General features: G+C 37.5%; 1 protein-coding gene across 6 annotated transcripts in view; it reads right to left on the reverse strand.

The window, feature by feature from the left end:
- Positions 1–27,596, reverse strand: part of MEIS2 (Meis homeobox 2) — a 200,099-nt gene that overhangs the window by 46,310 nt on the left and 126,193 nt on the right. For all 6 annotated transcript variants that reach the window (XM_082443208.1, XM_082443211.1, XM_082443210.1 and 3 more), the window contains one exon: positions 12,233–12,309. In XM_082443208.1, the coding sequence (XP_082299334.1) occupies positions 12,233–12,309 (77 nt within the window). The remainder of the gene's footprint in view (positions 1–12,232; positions 12,310–27,596) is intronic.

The raw sequence follows: 27,596 nt of genomic DNA on the forward strand, positions 1-27,596 counted from the left end.
CCTTCCCCACAGGGCTCATCTCTATTTTATGCTATCTATTGTGAAAACAAGATCATCTTCCCAGAGAAAGCATCAGGCCCCACTCAAATCTGCTGTCACTGTGGAAAGAATCCCCAAGCCCTTGCTCCCCAAGGCACAGAGCCCACAGTTGTTGTAGCTTCTTTTTCTGTTCACACTCCGTGCTGAATTAGTCACCAAATCCTGCGACATTTTTTTTTTTAACAATAGAGATAAAATCAGTCTCTTTTTCTTCATTTTAATAGTTAAATCTCTGATTCAGGTTCTGTTTAAGTCACACATAGTCTACTGTCACTGGTCTCTCTCCCTCTCTTCTCATCAATTCAAAATACAATGGTTAAAATCGTTTTCATCTCACTTGCTTTGACTAGATTTTTTTTTTTTTCCGTTCACAGGCTTAGGATCATAAAATAATAGAATTTTAAAGATAGAAAGGACCTTAAGAATCACCCAGTCCCCATTCTTTTATGGATGAGGGAATAGGTAGTGAGGAAGGCAAAACTGCCCAAGATCATACGAATTGTCTGAGCTGGAATTAGACCCAGGCTGCTGACGTCCGCGAGTTCCCTTTAAGAGTCCACATTGCATCATCCTGTGTGTGAACACTGAACCTTCCGTTCCTCCATAATCCTGTGCACTGGGGTGTCTGTCTTTCTCACTGTACCTCACGCACTTACAAATTTCTTTTACTCTAGTCAGGGAGAGCTGGTTTCCTCCTAAACTCTTTTACTCAATTTCCCCACTTTCATGGACTCACATATTATTTCTATCCAACTACTACAACACTTCCTTCCTCTGATTCAAAACTAACTTCAAATCTAATCTCCTCTAAGAAATGGCATGCTAGTGGTCACCCTCTCACCGAAATACTCAGCTTTCATGTACATTTTCTTCCTCAGCCTTCTCTCTAGCTTATTTGAATTCAACAAGAAGTTACCAGCACCTACTAGAAGCTAAGCAAAGTGAATAATCCCTTTGTCACTTAAAAGGCAGGGGAAAAAAAAAAAAAAAAAAAACCAACAAACGTAAACCAATCCAGAAATCATTTCAAACCCTCCACTAGTTTGGAAACATAGCTGAAGATCAGGGCTCTCATTCACAAAACACAGCCTAATTTTGTTCTGTTGTGATGCCTAGAAGAATCGTTTTCTCTTGGATCCATTTCGGTCTATTAGCAAGTGTTGCTATTAGGCTATGGAAGGGTTTCTAGGAAGGTCTAGCAATGGAAATCCTCATTATTTTTCCTTCGTTAATGATTACTGGTGATATTGGAAAAAATCATATCATCTTCACGAACTGCCAATTTTCTCAAGAAATTTCACCCCTTGTCCTCAGAACAGATATAATACATTATAATACACTGCAAGGTGCTGCCCACTATTGCTTAATAAAGTTGTGTCATCAGAAGTATTCTTTAAAATTAGTGAACTATTGCCTGGGGCTGGAAATATTTTTATTGTTTAAAGATTTTCTGTTGTAATGGAATTGGACTTATTCATAATATTTAAAATTCTGGATTTGTTTAGTCACCAACTTGACGGTAAATGGGCAGGCATTATTTATTTAGGGTGTGGGATAGGCAAACTTTTCTTCTGAGACCAAATTATTGGCAATTCTTTAATTAATCTAGTAGAAGATGAATTGAGACCGCAGGATATTAGTTCCTGCTGATACTCTAAAAACGTGACACTGTTACATCATAACTAATGCTCGAATCCCCAGGGACACAGCATCCTGAAAATGTTACCTTAAATGAGAGACTACTCATTACTATGATGGAACCAAAGTATGGATTTGACTTATCTGCAGAGCTTTGAAACTGGGGCATTTTTTCGTCTGTGGGTTACGGCCCCATTTCTAGAAAAATCTATCTGAGCCTAATGTAACCTAGCAAATCTTTCAAATGAAAGAGTCTTGTGGGAGGCAAGTTGTCATTTTCTGACATATTATTTAGGGCTCAGCTCGGGTTTCATTCTTTCTTCTTTCCCCACTTAAACCCCCTGCTCATTCTCCACAAGCGCCATTTTCTAATTAAGGCAAATGAAATTCGTAATGCGTAGAAGGGAGATGTGACCCCCCCCTTGTGAGCCAGCCTTGCTCTTCCCTGCACACCATTAAAAAATAGAATCCAGGGGTGGTTGTTTTTTTAATTGGTATCACTTTGTCTTTAGTGCAAAACACATGGCAATAATTTAGTGAACTTCAGTATTTCTCTTGTGGCAAATTGATAGCATAATTTTATTATGAGTGGAACAATGACTTCTGGGAGCAGGAGAGATTCTCCCAGAACTACACATAACTCGGTTGACTAAATGTAATACTTGGAGAAGGTAATGAAAACAGAGCAGAGGCTCAGCAAGGACTAGGAGATTTCAGTTTCTCGCTCCTGTCAGAAGGCTACTCAATAAATCATACCTGAAGCTTATTTAATGTCAGAAGCCAATAAGCTGATAAAGTACATTGGGGTTCTCATCTCAGAAAAGGCACACTGAGTCACGTGATCTCTGGTCCCTGGACCCGATGGGGTCATATAATCTGTCTATGGATTTTAATGAGTAACCTATTATGTTCTCTTTGGTGCTAATTATTTTACACTTCACTTGTTTCCTGTTTACTGACATTGCTTTAGCAATTTCACTCTGAAAAAATCACGAGGAAAGGGAATCCGGATGACTTTTACTATTCTATTCCACAGGGGTTTTCTACTTTTCTCTTTAACATTCTTCTTCTATACCAGCCGAGGCCACCAAACACAAACACAAAACACTGAATCCATGGGAACATTGTAGGATAACAGGAAACCTGCATATTTCGTAAAGCAAAGAGCCACACTAAGTCACACGGGTCCAAGACTATCAGCATTTAGTAACTCATAGCTAAGAAGGTATTTGGAGTTTACCCTATGGAACTTGGCTTCAGGTAACACAGGAAATAAACCAGCTGTGACCAAATTCCATTGTGCTACTTTCTACACAACTTTATGAAGAAGAAATTTGCTCATGGGCACCCAAAAATACCTATGCATCCTTTCAACTGCAAAAACAAAACAGTGAGAACCAGATCCATAATTAAAAAAAAAAAAGACCACTCTGCCCAAATGAAATCCTTGTGCATTTCACTGCATACTTTGAGTATTCTCACCCATCAGACTACTGGAATCAGAGTCCCCTCTTTTGAAGAGGGTACTTTTCTGAATTTTAGAAAACATAGTGCAGAGACAAAGAAAGTGCCCATGTGTTTCATAATTTTTAAGTGAAAATGACATTTAAAATCTAGGTTTAAAATACCTGACAGTTTAACCTTGAAATTACCAAAATTATCAGCCGGGTGAAAGTATGCTAATATCTGTGACCATCTCTGTGAAGGAGATCTATCAATTTTGATTGATAGATCAATCAATAATGAAAAAAGGAATCCTCTGGCCATCCTTCTTATGGTATAGGCTTAGTCAGGAATGACCGGGTCCTTCCTCAAGAATTGCACTGAAACCATTAAGCCAAGATCATTAATGAGATTTTTCACTTGTGGGTCTTTGAGGTAGATTTGAATCCAGATCTTTGGGGATTAATCCACTGTCCCACCACTCCCTTAGTAATCACTGCTAAAGTTTTTGTTTATCTAAAGTCTTTAAGGAAGTTTGGAACTCAAGAGGTCAACATTAAACAGCCTGAAACCTCAGCTCGAAGGGACTTATCTAAAAGATAAGCTGTATCTAGAGACAGACGGGAAATCTCGTATCTCTCAATGTTTACCTTGCAAGGGAAAAAGAGAAAGAACTCTGATGTGTTCCAACCTGAGTGCAGAATTAACAATTCTGACCAGGACAGGGAGTTAGTGCAAATCTATCTTGAATGATCAGTCAGCAATAATGATTCTGATTCATGCACAAAAGACATGCAAACAAAAAACCCAGAAACAAGGTTTTCTATTATGATTACAATAAAACAATGAAGCAGGAAAAAGATGTGAAGAAAGCAAAATTTAAAAAAAGAAAAACTGTATATATTTTCCTACCCAGATTGCTAATGATTTTGCAGATAAAAAATAATTTTCCTTGTTTCTAGAGAATAGAGGAAATAGTTCTGAAAGTCATGAATTGGATAGAATTTCTGGGATAAGCACTGGGAGGTGTCACCTAGCCGATGCTCGTTCTCTAATATTTGAAAAATCCAACACAATGAAAACAAAAGTAGCAACAACAAAACAAGTCTTTTGTTTTAGACTCGAGATCAAGAGGTTAATGGGACCTACATTTACTCATTAACGGAGCAAATTCTCAACTAAGTAATTTTTGGAAGGCTGCTCTCCAGTGAATGAATGCATGAATGAATGAGTGAAGTGAATTAGGACATGGCCTAAAGATGATTCATAAAATACTTATTTCTCTGAGAGTGAGTTTTTAGAATACATTTAAAAAACACTCTATCCTGAGGGTAATGGAAGAAACGAGGAAAAAAATTTACTGGAAATGGCAGCAACGTGGTAAAAAGGACTGAGAACTCAGAACAAAGTTACAGCCACCAAGACTCTCATTTTTAAAGGTAAAAAAATTTAGGGAAAGTAAACAACTTGGTATTGGTATATTCTGATCTATCTTTTTACCTTCCTTTTAATAGCTTCTAATTTAAAGGTTCTGTTTCAACTTTGCATTTACAAGCCCCTTTCTATTTTCTGCATTCTAGAAACAAGTTAGAGGCTAATGTGAAGATTCCTTTCTATTAATTTTTTTAATACAGCTTTATTGATCTGTGACTGGGGTTAGGAACATTTACTGAATCAGCAGCTATAATTCTGTAACATTTTCAATGAATTGTCTTCATTTTTTTCCTACTTAAAAATAAGTACATAGCAAGTCAATATCATCCTACTTTAAAAACATGCAACTCACTGAAATATAGACTTTTATTTCTGTGTCACTCTGAGAAACCATGTCAATCATGCCAACTGAGATGGATAAAGGACTTATTTGAACAAACTTTTGTCTCTCTTCCAAATACTGCTATAATGAAGTATACAAGTAGGTAGAGCCTTGTGCCTAACCCAGGACTTGTCTGCGGAGTTTATTGTCTTTATCAATGAAAGAGAGGGGGCTAATTCTAAAAACCTTCAAATATCAAAAATAGTCTACATTTTTGGCTGAAATTCCCCCCCCCCCATATTTAGAGACTTTTGAAAACCGGTAAGGTTCAGCATGAGAAATTTTATCTTCAAAAAAGTTCGCATTTAAGTATTTTCTTTAAGGGGCATTTTTTGGAACTGTTTCAGAAACTTGTTGCATTCCTTTTTTGTTGTTTTGTGTTTTCTCTGTAGCACTGTACTTTCCTCTAAACGAGGAACTCTTTTTCTCCCCTTATTGGCATTCCAACCCAGCAAAGAAATATGCATCCTGAGATAATGCTGCCAGCTTGCTATGAAAACCATATTTCATTCTTTCTTTGCAGAGCAAAAGGGAAAAGCACAAAGGAGCTGGTATAATTGAACGTAAAGGATTGCAGCAAACCTCCCCTTTGAGTCCCCTTGCTGGCATCCCCTTCCTTTATTTCCCCCTCCACTCCTTTTGTTTACCACTTTTAAAAGGCTCTTGCTGAGTCTGAGCCGCTTGCCCAAATTTGGACTGAATCTCAATTTCTGGAAATGGTACTCCCATCTCTACAAGATAGAAGGTGTCTAGAAATGCTGGTGTGACATGGCAATGGATTGGAGGCACAGCTGCCTAGGTACAATAGATGTCTTCAATCTTCAGATCAGTGTGGGAATGTCAGGAATCTGCTACAGAAAGTAACATAGGCAAATACTGTAATAGTCCCTCTAATTCAAAACTGGCATGCTATGGGTTGAGGCCCTGGTCACTCCCAGTTCCATTTGCTGTAGACAGAGCAAAATGAAATCCATTTAAATTTCCGGGCAATCCCTCTGGTTAAACATTAATCACGTGTATTTTTCTTTTCCTGTCTTTTAATCTCTCTTGCCACCTCCCTTTGGTTTTCCTCTCAGAAACAACTGCAGGTTCCCAAGGAATGATAATATGACCATGGAGACAGAGTGAGTGGAAGCTGGGGAGAGCTGGAAAGAGACTGGAAACCCTACTGCTGACACAAACTCAGCTCTTTCACCCCAGGAGCGACTGTCGGGAAGAAAACGCTCTGGTTTTAGCAAAAGACCTCATGAGGCTTTTTGGCACTGCATCTCTGGCATGTCTGCCTCCTTCCCTGGTCACTGATTTCTCTGGCATAGGAGGCCATGTGAAAGAGAAGCATTTCACCTCAAGCTCACCAACCTGGAGTGCAAAAGCACTCTTTTCTGCCTTCCTTTCCTCAGCATTGGCAGTTTGAGCACATTAAATGCTGACAATGAATCTAGCACCTGGCAAATCTGACTTGAGATTCAAATGGATTTTTATTCAGAAACATAGATGTTACTTGGAAATAATCAGTGAAGACGGCAGCTCTGTGTTTAACAAATGGCCGTGGTGGAAACTGCTGAGCAGAGAGAGGCTGTTTGGTCCAGCCAGCTCATTCCCTTAGGTTTATCTCAACTCCACCTCCTTGGTCTATCACTCTCTCCCTCAATCCTTTTTCTCTTGAGATAAAAGTGTCCAGCTGTCTCTGTGCCTCATTTAGATTTCCTGCACCACTGGCCAATCGTTCCATATGTTTACTACAAAATTATTTTCCTCAATTCCCAGCTTACTTGTGATGTCCTAATATTACACCGTATTTCCTGGTGTCTGCTCTCCTTGCCGGGGAATGACAACATACATACCTTTGAAAATGACTTGTCTTTGCTGTAAAGAAGTGCAACCTCTTTTACCACTAACCCAGCCTCCTCCTCATTTAATTAGGCTTCGAATTGGGCTTGGGGATTCACCGACAGAGGGTCTGACATTGACCCTGTCTTCAAACCCACCTAGAACACTATTATTGCCCTTTTAAGTGTAAGCGGCAAAGAAAAGCATCTGGGCACCCACATCTCTCTGGACTGATGGATTCCTGAGGAAAATGATTGCTTTCCTGAGGCTACCACTCTGTTCCTGTCCATATTTTAATCAAGGCTGGGAAGGTCTTCTAACAAAACTGCCTTTTATTTTCAGAGTACTCTTAACTTAGATGTTTGCACACACAAATTCTTTTGTCTCCTCATCTTTCCATTTCGCACGTAAGAAAACCAAGTCACCTGGGTAGTTAGTGAGCCTTCCTAAAGGGAAAAACTGATTCCCAAGATAACTTTCCCGGCACAGTTGTTTGTTTGTTTGTTTGTTTGTTTTTGGCCATGCTGCGCGGCTTGCGGGATCTTAGTTCCTCGACCAGGGATCGAACCTGGGCCCCCCGCAGTGAAAGCACAGAGTCCTAACCACTGGACCGCCAGGGAATTCCCCCGGTACAGTTCTTCAGTCCGAATTGAGCAAGCTCTTATCTAGTCTAGAAAAATTCGTCCACATGGTCAAACTGAAATAGGTAAAACAAAACTGTCACTTCCCATGAGGAAGTTCCACAAAGTGGATGTCTGATTATTAAAAGCTGTTGTACCAAGAAAGATGGTTTTAAGACCATTGATGGAAAGGTGGGGCAAGCAGGACGAAGATTTTATATCTTCAGTTTGAGAGGCCATGCAAGGACACTGAAATCTATTACACAAAGGAACTCTCTGAGCTACGTTCAACTGGAAAGTTCTTCGAAATTTCAGTTTCATGCATTTTTACGCGGGCTCTGGAGACAGCCTCCTATCAAGAAAGTTAAGTCCTTTATTCCTAGTATACCTGTTTTCTGTCAATAAGTCACCCTATGGACTTTGCTTGTTGGTATATAGATAAGGATACAGTTACTGCAGTGACATGAGTTTTTAAAAGTATGGTATTTCTTCCTTTTAAAATTAAACCTGGAAATAGGAACTTAAAAAAGTTAATATTATAATTCTTACATAGCATTGAGGAAAGTTACATGAGAACATGGAAATGTTATGATTTTTCTCATAGTATTTTTAGCTTAAGGAGTTTTAATCGTCAAAGTTAAGACTTTACTATATTTCAATGATTACTATTGTCAAAGATGTATGAATGCATCCCAACAAATTATTCAAGCAAGAACTCGTTAAAAAAAATAAGTTTCAGAAAAATCTTTTGTCAATGAATGCATGTAAGCAGGCCTCCTGAGGAAATACCAGACATTAATACCCAAGACTTTCCTTCAAAACGTCTAACCTTCACAGCTATTTGAAGCCACTTACCTCCTAGGGTTCCCTAATCTTACCTCCCTGGCATCAAAGAACTACAAAAAAAAAGGATCATCTAAGAAACTACAAAAGTCTAGCTTTGTTTAATATAGAAGCTATGCACAGTGAGTTGTCTGCTCTCAAATTTTATCGCCGCTTCAATATAGGTCGATTTCCTCCTGAAAGAAACCTCCATTCCAGTTTGTAAGCGATTTAATGATGTCTTCATTGATATCTTTGTATGAAATCATCATAATTCTCTCTCATTTTTACAATTATGTACTTTTAACTATTTTAACAACAGACAGCATCTATGGTGCGTGCCAGCACTATGCTGAGTACTTAGCATGCAGTGTTTCTCTGAAATGTTACAACTGTATAAGATATAAATGACTATTGTCCCCATTTTACAGATGAGGAAAGCGAGGCTTAAAAGGGTTAAGTAATTTGCTGAAGGTCAAACATCTGACGAATGGTGGAACCAGGATTTTTAGCCTTCCGGGGTCTGGTTCCGGAGCCTAAGTGCTCACCTACCACGCTATCTTACCCTCCAAGATTTAATCAATATTCAGTCAAAGTACACCATGTTTGCTTCTCCATGGTGAGGAGGTTATTCAGGGTGAGGATATTCATTTCCTTGCTTTTCTTCTCTCCTAATGCACACACTTTGATGATTTCACAGCTGAAGTGACTCTCCCCCAACTGAACAGCCTAGAAAGCCAGTCTCACTACTTGTGATTACCTTTGTCAGTGAAGTGCATACACTGAAGATCTGGTTATCATTTTTTTTTTTAAAGTCTTAATTAGGTTATTGATTATTTATGGACTTCTGAGGGCTAATTGTAGGAAAAAATGACTTAGTGTCATAGATTCCGCTTTTTTCCTGAAATCACATTTTGATTTGGTGGTATCATCACTTTTTGCACACTCCCTACTGTAAATACATGGGAAAAGCCCATTAAGATTATTTCTAACACTGGCTGCTAAGGTAACACAATCTTTAATTCCCTTAATTATCTCCTAAACTTCCTTTTTGCTTATTTGTTCTGAAATTACTGACTGATCTTAACAGGTCTGTTTTTATTGCTTATTGCTCCCATCAAGTACGTGAAGCCATGTTCTATTGCTTATTACTACAGAGGTTATTTTACAGCAATACTTAACTACCCTGACCTTGCTTGGCCTTTCTATTTTAAGAGGAAAGTGAGAAGCAGAACTGAAACAGCAAGTCTTCCATGATTTTCTGATGTGGGTGCTTTCTATACTATTCTAATTCTTTGAGTACGGACACCACAGCACACAAGTCTAAAGTCCTGGCCTCAGTCAGAGAAGCGGGTATCATTTCCTAGCAGAGCTGACTAAATGAGGTTTAGGAACTGCTCTCTGATCCCTGTGCTTTTTTTTTTTTTTTTTTTTTGCTGAGAGCTCTCAGGGCCTGGAGAAATAGTTTATAGCCTACTCTTCTCATCTCTTTTAGTTATCACTTGGCACTTAAGAACAGTGATTGTGAAGCCTTTTGAAATCAGTTTGGATAGCTGTCTCTGTTTTGAAGATGATATCATCAAGACATCGGACAGTTTCAGAAATATACTACACAGTAGCTGGTATTCTCTTTTAAATTTCTTTTTGAAATCCACCAAAATTCAGTCCCTGTGTGAAATTCCTGGTAGTCTTTTAAAAGTATTTTCCATGTTATCCTCATGAGTCACACCTTATTATCAAAGTTACGGTAGCTGTTAACTAAGAATTGGACCTAAGGGCAGGATTAGAGGGTTTTTCAGAAGGAGCTGTGAAAATTAAGGAGGTGGAATTATTTTGTAAAGACATAGGTGTCAACATTGATGCCATATTATGGAAAGTATGCGGTGTGATAGACTGTCACATCCTAACCCTTGGCATCCTGCGGCAAATACGGCTCAAATAATAGAGAAACAAGAAACCGAAGCTATCACACCGACAGAACTCCTCCTCCATGCCCTGGGGCTCAATGGAATTCAGAAAATAAGGGAGCTCGCTCCAAGTTCCAAGCAGGTGTCTAATTGTGAGAAACGCTCATCTTTAGATACGACCGTAGCATCTTCACTCTTCAAGCGTAATGACTACATCAAAAAGTACAGGTAGTGGATGGTAGGGAACAGCACTTTCAAAAAGAGCAAGATCAAATGTCAAAGTCAAATATCAACGTAGAAATATTTCATTTTTCCCAAGACTCCCATCACAACCACCCTCAACTTGCCGCAAATTTATAGAAATTATGATTTTAAAGCAACATTCACTGCATCAAGGACCATTGTATATAACGGAGCTCGGTTTGACAATCAGTATGATATAAAATAACATGCAGGGCAAATAAGTCTTCTACCGTCAACACAGAATATATTTATTTTATTGTTTTAGACTACTGATAGCTTGTGCTGGGAACATAAATGAGAATATATATATATACGTTGACATATGTGTATCTACTCTATGAGGCTCATATCAACGTATAATCACATACACATCCCTGTTTGGAGATTACAGCTTTTATTCCAAGTTTTTGGTCTAAAGGGTATCTTTAAATGTACATAGTTCCAATCTTTAGAAGAAAATTAAAGTGAATTCAAGTCTGTATTGTCTATCCTTTCTTTCTGCCTTTCTTTTCAGGTTAGCAGTTTATTTCTGCATTAATCACCCTGACAGAAGCAAGGCAACTCAATTTTCTGCTTCTGTAGGTAGGCACATCACTTTCTGTACAGCACTAGGCATGAAAAGGGCTGCAGCTAAGCTTTGGTTACTGGTGTAATTGAAATGCTATCCACACTATAGGGTGCATTAAAGTCAGATAACGGCAGTTCCTGTGGCCAATTTAAGTAGCTTGACTTCCCTGGGAAAAAAAAAATTGCCTGACAGATAAGGCAGACAAACTGGCTAATTCTCCAAGCATGTCTCTCATTGTGATCCTAGAAAAATGAGAAAAAAATGAATCACAGAACCACAAAATCAATTGACCCTCGGGTAGCTCATCAGGCAGCGAGCCTGATAAACCTAAAAGCTTTGTTAATGTCTGCCTGCCTGTATCCCACAGATAGAGCACTTTGTAAATGAACCTGCTTTGATAAATATATTAAGGAAAGCTGTGAATAAAGGCAGAGACTTCTCATTTGTAAATACAACCTCTGCTACATGGAATTAGAATGATAAAATGGAGTTCCATGTAATTAAGTTTGTATAAGGCCTGAAATCCGTGCAAATACTTTCCCTGAATTTTGAAAGAGAACTGTCAGTTCAATTAATCTGAACATCACCCCAAGAATGTACCGAACAAAATTAAGCTGCTGATAAAACCTGGGCCAGTATTTTGATAAGTAATTCCTATATCATTTCTTGGCCACTGTGATCATTTTATTTAATCCTCTGCCCCTCCTTTTCCTCAGTTACCCTCTAAGCCACATACAAAGAGTGATGGCCCATGAACCTCCACGGGAGTAATCGGCCAAATGGCAAAGCTAAAAATGGGGAAATTTTTTTTTTTTTTAACCCTGTGTTCAAAAAAAAATTAGGGTAAATAAAATTCTCCTAGGAGATGCTAAAGAGCCTGGATCTCCATCAGCCTAGAAAGCCTAGACTAAAGAAACCTTCCGAGAACTGATAACTCCACATGAGGACTGCACCAAAATACCCAGAGTGACTATTTTCAACGGGAAGGACCTGAACTGAATTTGCTCTGTTCAATTCGAGAATTTTAAAGCATCAGAGATGGGGAAAGTGAGGCAGAGAGGAAAAGCGAGAGAGGAGAAAAGAAAAGAAAAAAGAGGCAGAGAGAAAGAGAAGAGGGATACATCTCACCAAAACCATTTACCTAGTTACCTCTTCCTCTCCCTGTGCACTATGTTCACACCTCAAGGTAGAAACACAGAAGTTACCCTCCTCCATTTCATTTGTTTCAGAAACAAAAAAAGAAAACAATGATTGAGAAATCTTATTTTAGCCACGGGAGAAAGACATTGATTTTGGGGTCACTCACCAGTTGTTTACTTGGAGAATTGTAAGTCCTGTGTCTTGAGCTAACTGTTTCTTCTGCTCTTCGGAAGGGTACGGATGCTAATGAAAAAACAAATGTTTTGAAAGATGTATCAGAAGTTAAGAAAGAGTCACTTACGTCTAAATGAAACCACCGTTTGTGATTTCTTTAGTCTATAGCTTGATTTTCCTAATCACAGCTTTTTAATCATGTGTGGGGGAAAAATGTGGGCAGAAACAAGAATCCAAAAACCTGCTTGTGCAGCCCCGTTCCCGCCACACTGTGGAGGCCAGCGGCACAAAGCATGGCAGCATTGCAGGTATTCAGTTTCTTCAATCAGTCAGGGACGCACAGCACTTTGGCGATGGGTCAGAATTTTGGTTGGCTACAATCACTTCAGTTACACTAAGGGAACTACTTGCGGGCCCATTTTACTTTACTTCTTGGAAAACCTCTGTGCAGCCCTTCTCCTATATTATCTTTGTGAGATGGCTCAATATAATCATTATTTCCTAGTTAATCTAAGATTATTGATAGTCAGTTTGCAAAGTAAGATCGTCCATAATCACAACTATTCTTGGAAGCCATGGCTACCACTTCAGTTACAGCAGAGTTTACTGACAGTTGTTTATGTTGACTCCTTTAAGGGACAGTGGAAGATTCTTTCATTTTTACTGGTTGCTGCTCCGGGTTAAGAGGGTCGCACAAAGTGACCACCCATCACAAGGAATCAATTATGTGCAATACAGAAATTTTACGTTTTACCCTGAAGTGTGGCAATTAGAGAATGAAGCCATAGGTTTCGGTGTTTTTTAATTCTTTACTTCCCATCACAGCTCACCAGCATTTATAACAAACCATCTTCCCATCAGCAAACCACTTTCCTCTCTCATTCCGAAATCAAAGATTGTTACTGTAGAATCGTACATTTACTTTGAGACACTGTACTGGCATGTACATAACTATAAAACATGTCTGTTAAATAGGTCTCTGCTCTAAATTCACTGGTTTTCTTAAACAGAGAAGTAAACTTTTATACAGCATGTCAAAGTCGTTCCTAAACTAGAAAGCCTTGAGTAATAAATATTTCCCATCAACGTTATTAAAGGCTGACATTAGGAACAACAAAGTATTCCATTCAGAGCTTTCTAATCATTCCAGTGTTTGAGAGAGTGAATGTTTTTCAATCATCTAAGATTTTATTCTTCAGGTATTTCATCTTCCATAATAGCGTACGTTATCCAAAACGTGTGCAATTACTTATTAGCAAACCCAAATGCCATTAGGTTAAACAAAATCCCCTGTATTGCAAAAGGGGTTAACTAGATTTGTATTAATATAGAAGCCAGGCTTTTAATATTCTGCAAATGTTAACAAAGAAAGATGATAATGTTGAGTTAATATGGGTTAAGCATAAAATGAAAATAAATTTTTCTGATTGCGAGGTGTTGACATTTTTTTGGCTAGGGCCTCCAGCCTGTTCCTGAAAGCTGTGTAATTACAGAAGGCTTTTCCCCTCCTTCCCCCTCCTGCTTCGAGCCTACCCACATTAGTAATGACCCCTTCACTGCTTCAAAAACCACTAATGGTCTTCAGCACGGGCAAGAAAAATGAACAGGATAAATTGGAATCCACAGTCAGTAATTTGCATCCTATGAGGCTGCTTTGGCCACTCACACTCATTCCTGGCCATCAATCGTTGCCTGTCAGGTGCTGCACTCACTCTGCCACCATGACAAATACTCCTCCTAACACTCTGATTCGTCCAAACAATGTAATTGTCCTCTATTCTCCTTTTGGTAATGGAGATAATGAATGACTGCACAAACAAGAAGGATTGCTCATCGCAGATGCTGGGGTGGCTTCAAACTGGAAAAGGCCTAGGGTACAAATTTTAATTGACTGAAAACACTGGTTGGAGGGAAAATGACCAAAAACGATCCCCAGATCCTTCTTGTTGTGGTATTTTCCTGCCAAATTCAAGGGAGGAGCCCCCTTTGACTTTTTATTCCTCTAAGACTTTGAAAGCCTGGGTTTCTAGGTTATTTGCCCAATGGAAATCAATTCTGCAAATAACAAAAATGAAAATGAAAATAAAGACTCATCACAAGGATGTATAGATCTGCATTGGTAATGTCTCCCAGTATGCTGTTTCTTCACGCGGTGGTGTTTTGTTTTTTCCTTTTTTTGGTGTGCTCAGTCTTGTTCACTATTATGATGCATTTGCCCAAGACAGTTCTGACAAAATGTGGGTTGTGGTGTGTGTGTGTGTATGTGTGTGTGTGAGGGAGACAGGCAGAGACACACACAAACATACACACACACACACACACACACACACACAGAGAAGGTTTAGATGAAATAAAGGTTTAGGATGTTAAGCTAGTAGAAGACTAGAAAGGGGAAGTTAGTGTAGAGTCAATTCCTTCCAGCAGGACTGTACATTCAGATTGAGTAACAAGAATTCTTCCCAGTGTTTTATTAGAAATTAAGTCAAATGACCACAAAATTACATAAACAGTGCATTTTATCTTGGGAATCCCTGAACTGTACTTTCACTATGAAAGCAGTTGCGAATTCCATCCACAATCATTAAAAAAATTGGGACCTTACCAAAATTCACCTTGCACAGATGGCTTTTTTTTTTTTTTTTAATTAATAGGGAAGACCATAATAACTTTAACTTATTTAAATAACGTTCTGTGGTTTTTGAACGTTCATGATTCTATGCCCCTTTTATACAGGGAGTGTACTGTTTATCTGAAAGGGTTCTGGCAGTCGGCCACTGTATTTCTAAAATTAAAAAAGGAATGGAAAACAATCAGCTTTCAGAGGAATTGGAACCATGGCAAAGTGTTTTGGATTATTTTACAAATATATGTATATATTTAAGGCCAAACTGTGGAACTAGAGAATTTCTACTACATGATCTATCATATGCATTCTTCTACTTTATTAGAACAGACATCGTATTGAAATAATAAACATGGGAAGCCTTCACTTCTTCTTTGATGTATATTGCTAAATGTCTGACTGGCTCAAATTTAAAATAAACTTTGGTATGTTTGCACTTGAAAACTGGAAGTAGACCACAAGCAATAATTTGTTGTCAGTTTCTATATTCTTGGACTGAGGCTATAGTTTAGTCTGTTCACTGATGGGGGCCAACCCACCCTGGTCCAGTGGCTCAGAGGTGGCTCAACTTACTCAGGAGAACACACATTGTAACATAATAGCGATGATGATGATTCCCTTCATCAAGAAAGAACCAGCATAGGTCAAAGTTTTTCACATCCCCAAATAATTTAAAGCCACTGTTGAAGAGAGGTGAATCACAAATATCCTCTTACTTTGAATATCAACTGACAGCTGTTAAAAAAGTTAGTAAGACACGTATGGCTCATGACGCAACGTAGACAGAAAATATTTTTTTAATTGTCTTTTTTCTAAAGACTCATTCGAAAGTGAGATATTACCTGTATTCCAGATACTGACCTTAGACTCTCTTTTTTTTCATCCCTTTGGGGTTAAACTGGTTCATCAAGTACATGCAAATAGATCTACAGTATTCTTAGAATGTATCAGTGAAACAGTTTTTAGGTGAAATCACTTAATGATAATTTTCTTTTGTGGTTAATCCCTCTCCATTTTTGTCCAAACTGGAACCAATTTATCACAATCTTTATTCCACGTTGAAAGGATTTATACTGATGTTTTAGAATACTTCAAGTGATATTTCTAATCATCTCATGAATTAGAAGTACACAGTAAATGAAAATTGCAGTTTTTGCAAGGCTAAAAAATTGGAAACAACCTAACTATCTGTCAAATGGATCATAGTTAAATAAAATGGGAGTTTCTCATGAAAAGGTTTTCCCCACATATTGTTGCATGAAAAAAGTAAACTGTAGAACAACCTGTATTACCAATTTTTGTAAAATAGATAAATAGCTAAATAAATTAATTAATTAAATGCCCACATATCTATGCTTGTCATGCAAGGAAAACATCTGGAAAAACACACACACCCCATGCTCTGCACAACTTCATGTTGTGTAGGGCATGGGATGCAGGCTTTTACTTTATGTTTATATACTCCTATGTTGTCTGCATGTTTACTGCTGCAAACAATTTTTTAAAATCCAATATTAATTTTAAAGTAATATTAATTTATTATAATTAATTTATACACTCCATATTTTTTTAAAAACATAGTAATTTAACTTTTTATACAATTAGATATTCTCTTCTGTTATGGTAACTTTTTCACTGGATATTTTTAAAAGCAGGACACCTTGAGAATTAGTCCTTAAGGTTACTTTCCTACCCTATGAGTTCGACTCACTGGTCTATAAAGTTTACTAGATGAGCTCTTGAAGGAACAATGTGCAATTTGTCAAATTTCTTCTGTGATGATGTAATATAACCTTTGAGACAAATGATCAAGTAACTTGTTGGGCAGGTTCTTAGTTTCAGCAAATACTTGGAACTTGGTCATCATGATCACCACTTCCTTTTCCTCAATCCACCCCTAAGATACGACTTATTTTATAGAGTTAATTCAGGTGACCTTAAGTTTGATGATGCCACTCGTAGACGAAACCCTCTAAGCAATTTCTCTAATATGGACAATGAAACTGCATTGGGTAAATATCACTTATTGCTCTGGGACCAGGCTTATTGAACTGGTACAAATAGATGGTGCTAAAGACCTAACCCTTGAAAAAATCAATGCATTTTCATGGAATGTCAAACTTATTCAGTGGCCATTAATTTAACACCTTTCCTTATGTAAACAGAAATTCTGACGCCGTGATTAGAATGTATACTGCAAATGAAATTTGAAAATAAAACTGGAAACAAGATATTTGCTTTCCACTAAATTCACATAGTGAGAGCTTCTGTGGTGGTGCAGTGGTTAAGAATCTGCCTGCCAATGCAGGGGACACGGGTTCAATCCCTGGTCCGGGAAGATCCCACATGCGGCGGAGCAACTAAGCCCGTGGGCCACAGCTACTGAGCCCTCGTGCCACAACTACTGAAGCCTGAGTGCCTAGAGCTCGTGCTCCGCAACAAGAGAAGCCACCACAATGAGAAGCCCGCGCACCGCGCTCGCCACTACTACAGAAAGCCCGAGTGCAGCAACAAAGATCCAACGCAGCCAAAAATAAATAAATAAAATTAATGAATTTATAAAAATAAAATAATTCACATAGTGATTTACTTAGTATTTATAATTTTTAGCCCTTCATTGTCATGTCTTATTTTCACACCTTGTCTTTATTAAGTATAACTTTCTGAGAGTAAAGCCTTGGGTTTTTTAAACTTCTTTATTTCTCCCCCCACTCTGTCTCAGTGTCTTTAAAGATCTGTAGAAAGAGTGAAAAAAAGTAGACGTTAAGTTCTCATTCAAGCTTTGTCAGTAGTTCTGCCACCTTGAACAAGGCTGTGCCTGGGACTTAGTCTCTGTAATAGTAAAATGAGGTTAACAAAGCTATATTTTGTGGTTTACAAAATATCTATGGAGATTATAGTAATAAAGTTTGTGATGGTTAATTCTGAACTTCACTGACTCTCTTCCTCCCTCTCTCTCTCTCACACACACACACATACACACACACCCTCTCCTCTCAAGTTGTCTGAGCTTCTAATCACTACCTCAGGATGCAGGAGCAACCTGCAACCCTTTGCTCTTCCACTGCCAAGCTAACGTCGGGTTTCTCCCAAAAGCACTTCTACGTGAAACGTGATGTATCTCCTGCTTTGTGTTACTATTTGTAAATCTGCATTTTCTGGGTGTCTTATCCTTGTCCTAGTTCTTGAGATCAGAACCACAAAATATGAGAGCTAAAAAAGTCTTTAAACAGAACCTTGTCCTGCGACCTAATTTATGTAGATGAAGAAACCAAGACGCAATGGCTTAATTAACACTCCAGGTCATAGAAACAGGCAGTGGTAAGGCTGGGATAACCACCCGCTCTACTGATATTTAGTGGAGGACTTTCCCACTCTAACATGAAAGTTTTTCACTGAAGTACCTTTTCCCTTTTCTTTTGGTAAAAGTGCCTTAATTTTACTTCAGGGATGTACTCAGGGCTTAGCCAATCAACATAGTTAATCATTCTGGCTGCTCTGAAGATGGAACCCAAGTTAGGTTAATGGGAGTCAGTACGACTGCCAGTCAAAGGTGTTCTCTTTTCACTGGGGTTACTAAGTCAGTAGAATTTGTGCCTGGAGTTGTTGATGGCCATTATTGCCACCAAATGGGGAGAGCCTGATTGAGAATGAAGCCCACACAGACAAAAGCAGAGCCAGTAGCTATAAAGAACAGATTTGTGCACATTTCTGCCCTTGGATCCAGCTTTATCTAAATCCAGCCACCCTTTACCTTTTAGCTACTTGAGCCAATTTATTAGTGCTGACTAACACATATGGCACAATTTAGATTATCAGAAATTTTCTCAGTTTACTCCATATTCCCCTCCAGCTTAAAATGATTGTTTATTTTTTTTAAAAAAAGAGAAGGATGGTGAGGAAAAGGAGGGAGGCAGGGTGGGGGGAAGAAGAAGAGGCAAACCATTTTGCTTTAATCTAGATTCTGGTCAAACATGGCAAAGATCTTGAGGATTTGGGATTTTTTAAAAAGTTGATCAGAGTTGTGATCCTAATAGATTAAAAAATCACCTAACTTGGAAGATAGAGGTTTAAGCATGCAATGTATATGGAACTGTGAAAATTATATATCTTTTTTCTAATTTGAAAAGCAAAGTATAAGGTAGACTTTTTATAATGACCATACGGAGAGTAAATTTCAGTATGCTTCTTTGTGTCAAGCTGAAACTCTTAAGGGGGATGCATATAAATCTGCTCATCAAAATACCTGAGAAACACGCTTAGACGCAAAAAACGTACAGAAACCCAAGGCTGTGATAATGAAAAATGACACAAAAACCGTTGCAATCATCTGGCTAATTTAGGATTATCTGATTTAAGTAAAATTCCCAGCTGCTGAAGGACAGCGTATTTCAAATATGTGATCACAACATTCCCTTCCATTTCCATGATGCTGGCATGTCCATCATGGTCAGTCCAAACACTGGGCCCAGCAGAAAACCCTCCCTAGCCTGGACTAGTCACCTTCCTCCAAAATTCCACAGTGCCTTCTCTCCTCCTCTCTTGTGTTTTTATTCACTCCACATCATCTTTTATATATATATGTGTACTTGTGTAATAGCCCTCGCTGCACTGCAATTCATTTGAGGACAGAGTTCAAGCCTTTAACCTTGAACCCTCTACAGCAGGGGTCCCCAACCCCCGGGCCGCGGTCCGGTACCGGACCAGTACCCTGTTAGGAACTGGGCTGCACAACAGGAGGTGAGCGGCGAGCAGGCGAGTAAAGCTTCATTTGCCGCCCCCATTGCTCGCGTTACCGCCTGAACCATCGCCCCCATTGCTCGCATTACCGCCTGAACTATCCCACAGCCTCCGCCCGGCCCCTTCCACCCCCGTGGAAAAACTATGTTCCACCAAACCGGTCCCCGGTGCCAAAAAGGTTGGGGACTGCTGCTCTACAGCACTTGGAATGTTTCCTACAGAATAGGTACTCAGTACATACTTGTTTGTGAATACATTATTTCTGACATTGACACTGTTTTCCATTAGGAAGGACTGACAGTGCCACATATATGATGCATAAAAACCCAGATAAATATGGGGAGATTCAGACAGTCATTTAACTGTTTTACTGACACAATATTTGGATATTTGAAAACATCTACTGAATTTTTCACTTTTCATCCAGATGTTTGGTGTCATGGAAACCCAGATTCTAGATTTAAATTAGTTGGTTTTTTTTAATGCCAGATGTATATTTGGGAGGAAGAAAATGTGGCTATTTCAGGAGATTCATTTCCATTTGAGTTCACATGGAAGTAAACAGATTACATTATAATAATCACATGTTTTAAAATTCAGAAAATGTTTGAGAGATTTTAATAATAGCCAGATCCTAAGAGATTAACATGTTTGGTTGATATTTAGAGCCACGGTAGGAAGGCCTCATTAAAATGAGCAAAGAGAAAAGCACACGCTCTTTTGTAGATAAGCTGAAGGACTACTGAATGAGCCTAATGGATTATCATACAGAGATTTTAAGAACAGTTATTAAATTATTATTATCAAGATATAGATAAAATAGAAAAATGGAGAAGGAATTTTTCATGAAACCAAAGTTAATGACTGAAAGGAAAAAAGCGTCTTAGGACTAAGAAGAAACACTTTTTGCATCTGCAAAGGGAAATGTTACATATACCTACTGCAATGGTACAAAGGGAATTCATACCGGCAGGAGTGATAAAATTAAAAGACGGTCAGAAACCATCAACACTCATTTGACTTCTAAACTTCCAAAGAGATGTAAAAAATATATTAGAAAAACACATTTGCAGATAGGAGTCAGAATTTTAAGTGCAATGAATATAATTATTTTCCCATTGACTGAGATTTTAAAGCTGAGCACAGTCTTATTTTGAAAATAACAGCAATATATTCCTAAGGCTAGAGAAAGATAATTTTTATTTAACATTTGTTAGGACGCTCCCATGAGCTGCTTGGCCATGCGTGTTATGCTGCCTACACGGCTAATGGCTAATCTTACCAAATGAGCCAAAGGCCACAAATAAGGCCTTGACTCATTTAACGATCATGTCACATTTCCACACTATGACCAAATTAATATTTTATGGGGCTACTCAGTTCTACAGCCAGACCACTTTTCCAAAAAATTGAATTTTGTGCTTATTTATTTTATGGATCATTTGTTGAAATAGATTTCAAAACCGGTTTAGGCTATTTAGATTTTTCAGTGTACTGCAAAAGCAAAACTTACAGACTCAGAGTTTTAGAACTAGAAAGGACATCAGAAGTCATGTAACACAAACTTTCTCATTTTATGTCTAATAAAACTAAGGCTGACTGAAACAAAGTGGTTTGCCCCAAACTTTGTTGGCCTCCTCCGTTTTTAAAGATGTCCCTGACTTCCCCAGAAAGAACAAGTTTCACACTCATATAATCTCAAAGAATATTTCTTATGGAACATCTTATTTCTACCTAGGAATTATGGATACCAGTAGCCAGATTTTATCCTGTAAGTTACTTACTATCCACATCCTATATATTCCTATGTCACCCTATATTTCTTCATTTGCCACACTGCATTGCAAATACTTGCTTATTTGTCAATCTCGCCTATTAGACTCTGCTCCTTGAGAGCAGGGACTGGCTAGCCATATTTTACTTCCAGAATCTAGTTCACTGCCTAGCATGCAAAAGGTATCAGTTAGTGCATGTTGAATTAATCAAGTTTGAGAATGGAAATAAGTGAATTGTTTGCATCCGAAAAATACTATTCTGAAATGAGAGGGAAGTCGGTTGAGGTGAAAACTAGATACCAAATGAGAAGGGAGATTTAAGGAAGGAGACACTCAACAAGGCAGATAATATCAACCTCTCTCCTGCACTGAATATGAAATAGTGAAAATCAGCTCTTATTTAAAACAAGAGTATAACTTTATATATGTAGAGAACCAAGTAGAAATTGGCAAATTCCGATGGTAACACTAAGAAGCTGTGGAAAAGAAGTAAGTGTATGGGACTGTTCATTAACATTTAATTACTTCTTGTTAAAAAGGCTAAGCAGTTGCTTTAAAGTTATATAATGTCTAGACAATTGACATACTTGTATCTAGTCTTATGACAACAACCCTACTGAACAGGTCCACACACAGTGGCATAAGAGACTGAATTAGAAGGAAATAAGTTTAGCTATTAATCCATTACATTTCTTTAATAACCTGAAAAAAGTCTGGATAGAAAATTGTGGGGTATCGGTGCTTTGTGTCCACCTAGAGGGGTGGGATAAGGAGAGTGGGAGCGAGATGCAAGAGGGAGGAGATATGGGGATGTATGTACATGTATAGCTGATTCACTTTGTTATACAGCAGAAATTAACACACCATTGTAAAGCAATTATACTCCAATAAAGATGTTAAAAAAAATTGTGGGGTAAATATTAAAGAATTATTAAGCAAGTTTACAAGAAATAATAAACAATTCCGGTATGTTTAGTCCAATTTCATCTGCATGGATCATGCTATAAATAATTTTGTCTGATTCCCTTAACAATGCACTGAAAGTCTAACTTGACAAGGGAAAGCTATCATGGATTTAAAGAGGAAGGAGTTGTTTAAAGAAACAGGGTTATCTCTTTTTCAAAAAGTTATTATCTCTAGAGTAAGCCGTGGAAATGTTGTGGATATTATCTTCTTTGCTCATCTCAGAGTACAGGATAAGAGAATGGGGTTAATGATAAGCTAAAAAGTCATAAAAATAAGAAGGAAGTAGCTGTAAACTAATGACTTCTTGTGATGCATAGCAGTGGTTAAAAAGAAAACTTTAGTAGTGACTGACCATTTCTTGCACCATATGGTAGAGAAGGTTTTAATCAGAGTGGCTATGATGAAACAGAACTCCTTAATGAGTTAATTCTTTCATTTCACAGTTCACCAAGATAAAAACTCTAAGGTGTGAAACACTAGCATTAGGAAATTGGTTCAGAGGTTCCGAACTGGCTTCTTTTTCTAACATATACAGAGCTTCTTTTTGCATATAAATGAGCATGAGATACAACTCTATACTTAGAGATATACTCTAAAAAAGGGGGAGTGGGCTAAAAAAAATACTTGACTTTTAAAAATTATAGCTCCATATTCTCTATATGTTTTGGAATTTATCTGACTTTTAAAACTGTGGGAGAAAGATCATTATGTCTGTCCAGAAATTATGAAAAAGTAAGCCAAAGATATTACCCAAGTGTTTACCTTAGTTATGCATGGTACTAGTAAATAAAGCAACCAATTGGTACCATAATAAGAACACTCCTAACTGAACCATCAAAAAAGGTCAGTTAGCAGTATTTGTTTTGGAATTCCCCACACTTTTATCTTATCAATTTGTTTTTCCTTCCCTTTTTTAGAGTGCCTGTTTAGTGAAAGCTAACTAATACATCAAGATGGGGACAGAACAAGATATCGCCACAGCATTTATCTATCTTTGTACATATACTGTCCCCGTTACTATTTTACCTAAGCTTTAGAACATGCAAATACTTTAAATAAAGAGTGTTTCTAAGCGGATGGAAAAAATCGATTTGTGAGTTTCTAATCTGTATTTAGAGCAAATCAACTCATCAGTAAGTAGAAGTCCTTCAAAATGTCTTTTGAACATACTTATGAGTATGTCTCTTCTGGTAATTAAGTATATAAGATCATAAACTATCTAATCCATGTCATAAGCAAACAAAATGAAAAAATATATGTACATAAAAATATGTCTTTATGACTCTGAATATCTATTGACTAAACGTTTACTCATTCAAGGTAAAAGTGATTAAATATTGAAATACCAAATCATTTGATAGTATTTAACCTTTTACCATAATTAAATGCTATGCTAAGTAAATCCAAATAAGTTAAAAATATGTGCACTAAGAGAAAATACAGACACAGAAATTAAAAGTTTCATGGCAAAACAATAAGGATATATGCTAATATATGTTAGGAGCTTACTTAAATATTAGTAGGTGGCTATTTTCTTTCTAATTTGCACAGCAAATCAGAAAATATTAAGAAAAAGCTCCTCTTAGCTTGGGTAGCTAAGTTGACCTCGCAGAAAGTATCTGCATCTGCTTATCAACTTGGATAAAAGAAAGAGGAATAATGGGGGAAATACTAAAAATATGAATATTTGAAATTATTTTACTGGCCAATTTTTTCCAATCCATTAAGTGATAAGATTTTACAGAAAATAATAGCTACTTCTTATTCCTCCTGATTTGTATATTAGAAATTGGTAGTGTATTTTTTCATTCCTAGAACAAATAATTCTAATTTTTTGCATGAAAATATTTCTTACAAGGATATAATAAGCCCTGAAAATGGTGTCTCCACAAAAATTGGAGTTTAAAAGAACGGACCTTTAACGCAGCTGAATTCAACTGGTGTGGACCACTATGGCCAACATCTGCTCTGGTTAGTTGAACATCCATTCTGATTGTTGGTGCCTGTTAAATAGTTTGGATATTACCCGTGGCTTTTCTTCATGATGGACAGAGCCCTCTAACATTTCTGATACCTGCTTGGTATGTTGTATCTTTAGCAGATGAATTTAAATTTGACCCATGTTCTGCCATAATACAAAGGGCATTAATATTTCAGAGTAAGGTGAGTTGACCAATTGACCATAAGGGAATGATAAGTTTTTCATTTGAAATAAGGTAGTTTGAAATCTGAAGGTACCTTGAATAACTCAGGTGTAACTGACTGAATCATAGGCATTATTTAAATATTTAAATAATTTAAATACTCTTATTGGAGTAATTGGAAATATACCCTCATGCAACATAAGCTGAGTGGGTTTAGTTCTCTAAGGAGTTAGCAAAACACTTAAGGATTGCCACATGGCAAGAAATAAACCACAAAATGGCCTTTAGATTCTAGCGAAAAATCATGAAGTAAATCCAAGGTATTATTCTATGTACATTCCATGCAAGTATTGATTATGCTTTATCTAAATAAGGACATTTTCTTAGGCCAGATAAGACAGAGTCGTTTTTAGCAAGTGGTAAATAGGAGGAGTCAAAAATTATCTCAAAGAATTAAAAAATGTCAATAAAAATCACCATCAACTCATGACTCTGATCCTCCGTATAAGATCGTGACTTGGATTTGATCTGGATATTGGAGGAAAGTAGACTGACAAACTCTCCTCCTTTGCATAGTCGCAGCTGACAATCAGTATCTAACAATCAGACTGACAATCAGTTTCTAACCTGGCAGAAACTAAAGAAGAGACTTTTTCAATTCAGGTGTTAGAACATCTAAAATTTTTATACAGTGAAGGAAATACAGAAAGGGAGGAAATTCAGAAGGAAATGTGTAAAGCCCTACTTTAAAGGTTTTCATCTTTTTTCTAACCTAACCAGGCAATTTTGAAATGGCCTGGGAATATACTATTATAAGGAATGAATAAACCTGTGTACATTTTTATCATAGTGATAGTTGTACAATTCTACAAACATTGATGGATAGATGCCAGGTCCTGGGCTAGAAATTTAACAAGCCAGGGGTCTGGAGCAATGGAGGAACTGTTAGAAACTGAGATGGGTATTTTCACATTTGATTGGTTATGCTCTCTTTTCTCTTCCTCAAGCTCCTAAACACATTCTCCCTTTTATTTTAAGTGACTGGAATGCTAAAGATGTTATAGAACCTAGAACCATTCTCTGGAGACATTCCTTTTCTTTAACTCCTTGGACATTTGGGAATACAGTTCATAATAAGTACAAACATTGTAAGTTGAATTACTAAAGGAGCTTGCTATTTGCTAAAGTGAGTTCTTTCATAAGATAATGTTCTTGCAAAGCAATTAATACCCCCAGTGGACTAATGCTCTTCTATTTTTTTTCATGAACAAATTTAGATGTTTACAAGAAAGGCCAAATGAAACATTCTGATGGATTTATTAATAAGCGCTTGGATTTTCACTTGTGTTTTTTTCACAGCTGTATACCCAGCTTCTAGAAAAGTGCTTGGGAGAGCAGTACAAGCTCAATAAATATTTGGTAAATGAGTAAATAAAGGAATAATTTTCAGTGCTTGACCTGAGACTGAAGTATGGAGTGTCTCATTTCAAGTGCACAAGGGAAGCAGGAGAAATATCAGTGTTTAGGCTTTTACCTTCTCACATTCATAGTTAGAACCACCTAGTTGGGAGGAGGCTAATGGCAAGGGGATGGGAAGTTTCTGCATGTTACAGATTTAAAAGCATACTCTCTGTCGATTTATTTACACTACTGAAAATCTGAATTGTTTTTTTTTTCCACAAGGAATTATATATTTCTAGGCCCATATTGACTAAGATCTAGGGGGGAAAACCTATAGAAAGCCCCACAGGACTTACAACAATTGTCTAGGCAGAAGTATATGGCTGTCACACTAAGGCAGTAACACTTTCCATGATTTAAACCCTAGTGGATAAACATTTGAATTTAAAGTGTAGATACATTTGGGAAACACTCAACCAACTCAGGAAACACATGTGCTATGGTGCCATCAGGTCACACTTCAGGTGGAGCCCTGGGAAATTTTTTGGAAAATACTGGTAGAAATAGAATGGAAGAAGAGAGAGAGAGTGCATAAATCCATTAGCGATTGCATTTATAGTTCTTTCCATCTGTCATTTTCAAAGCATTTTTCTAATATTAGCTGCTGAAGTTCTAAGTGCACATGGCTCACATCCATTGTCTCATCTCACTTGGTAAAGGTAAAGAACGGAATGCAGGAAGCATAAGTGACTTACCACTTGTCTGTGATCCAGGCATAATTAAATGCAAAGACTTAAGCCTTGAGTTCTCAAGGTCTTTCCCTATGCTGATAATCTATGAGGCCAACTATTTCCTAGGAATAATTTTTTTGCCTTTCAACAAAATCTTCATTCTTACTCTCTATGTAGATTAGAGAGAAAGCTTACAGTGTGAAAACACTGCTGAAGCTACCCATTATAACAATCTATTATATTGAAGAGTTGACTGTACCAACTCAAGGCAAGAAAGGCCAACTTATACAAAGAAGCATGTGACATTGGCAAGATTTGACTAATTGTATGAGGCCTACAGTTGCCATCAAAACCATGCAACACAATGGATTTCTAAGATATTTGTTTCAGTTTTACCTAAGCAAAACGATTTTGTAGTTTAATTAAACTCATACCTCTCTGTTTCTCCAGAATCTAAGTGACATTTTAGAGTCTGCTTATGACCAAGACAAATAAATGGTCTAAATCATTTAACAGAATTGCCTGAAGAAATTAATAGCCATAATTTAGGAAGTGTATGGGAATCCTAAATAGTTACACCATTAGGTCAGTTATTTTAAACTTTAAAATAGATATGTGCCTCTCACTAGAAAATAAGCTCCTTGAGGACTGGGAATTTGAAAGAAGCAATTAGAAAAATTTCATTGAGTGAACTCCGTCCCTACCTAGGCTACACTTGCACTTGAGTAAGAGAGTTGGAAGTCTGGAAGCTCCTCATGGCTAATGTCTGCAACACACTGTGATAATGACCAAGAGACTAATCATTCAAGTGAGAAAAAGGTTTGGCAAATCCAAGGAAAAAGGAGCTCACAGTTATTCATGCAGTGAAATTACCAAAAAAAAAAAAAACAACTTATAAAGAAAGGCAGGCTATATCTCATGAGGGGAAGAAGAAACTAAAAAATTTAAGAGACAAAGCCAGTCTATACAAATTAGA

Source organism: Balaenoptera physalus, assembly GCF_965194825.1.
Source record: "Balaenoptera physalus genome assembly, chromosome: 2".
NCBI lineage: Eukaryota > Metazoa > Chordata > Mammalia > Artiodactyla > Balaenopteridae > Balaenoptera > Balaenoptera physalus.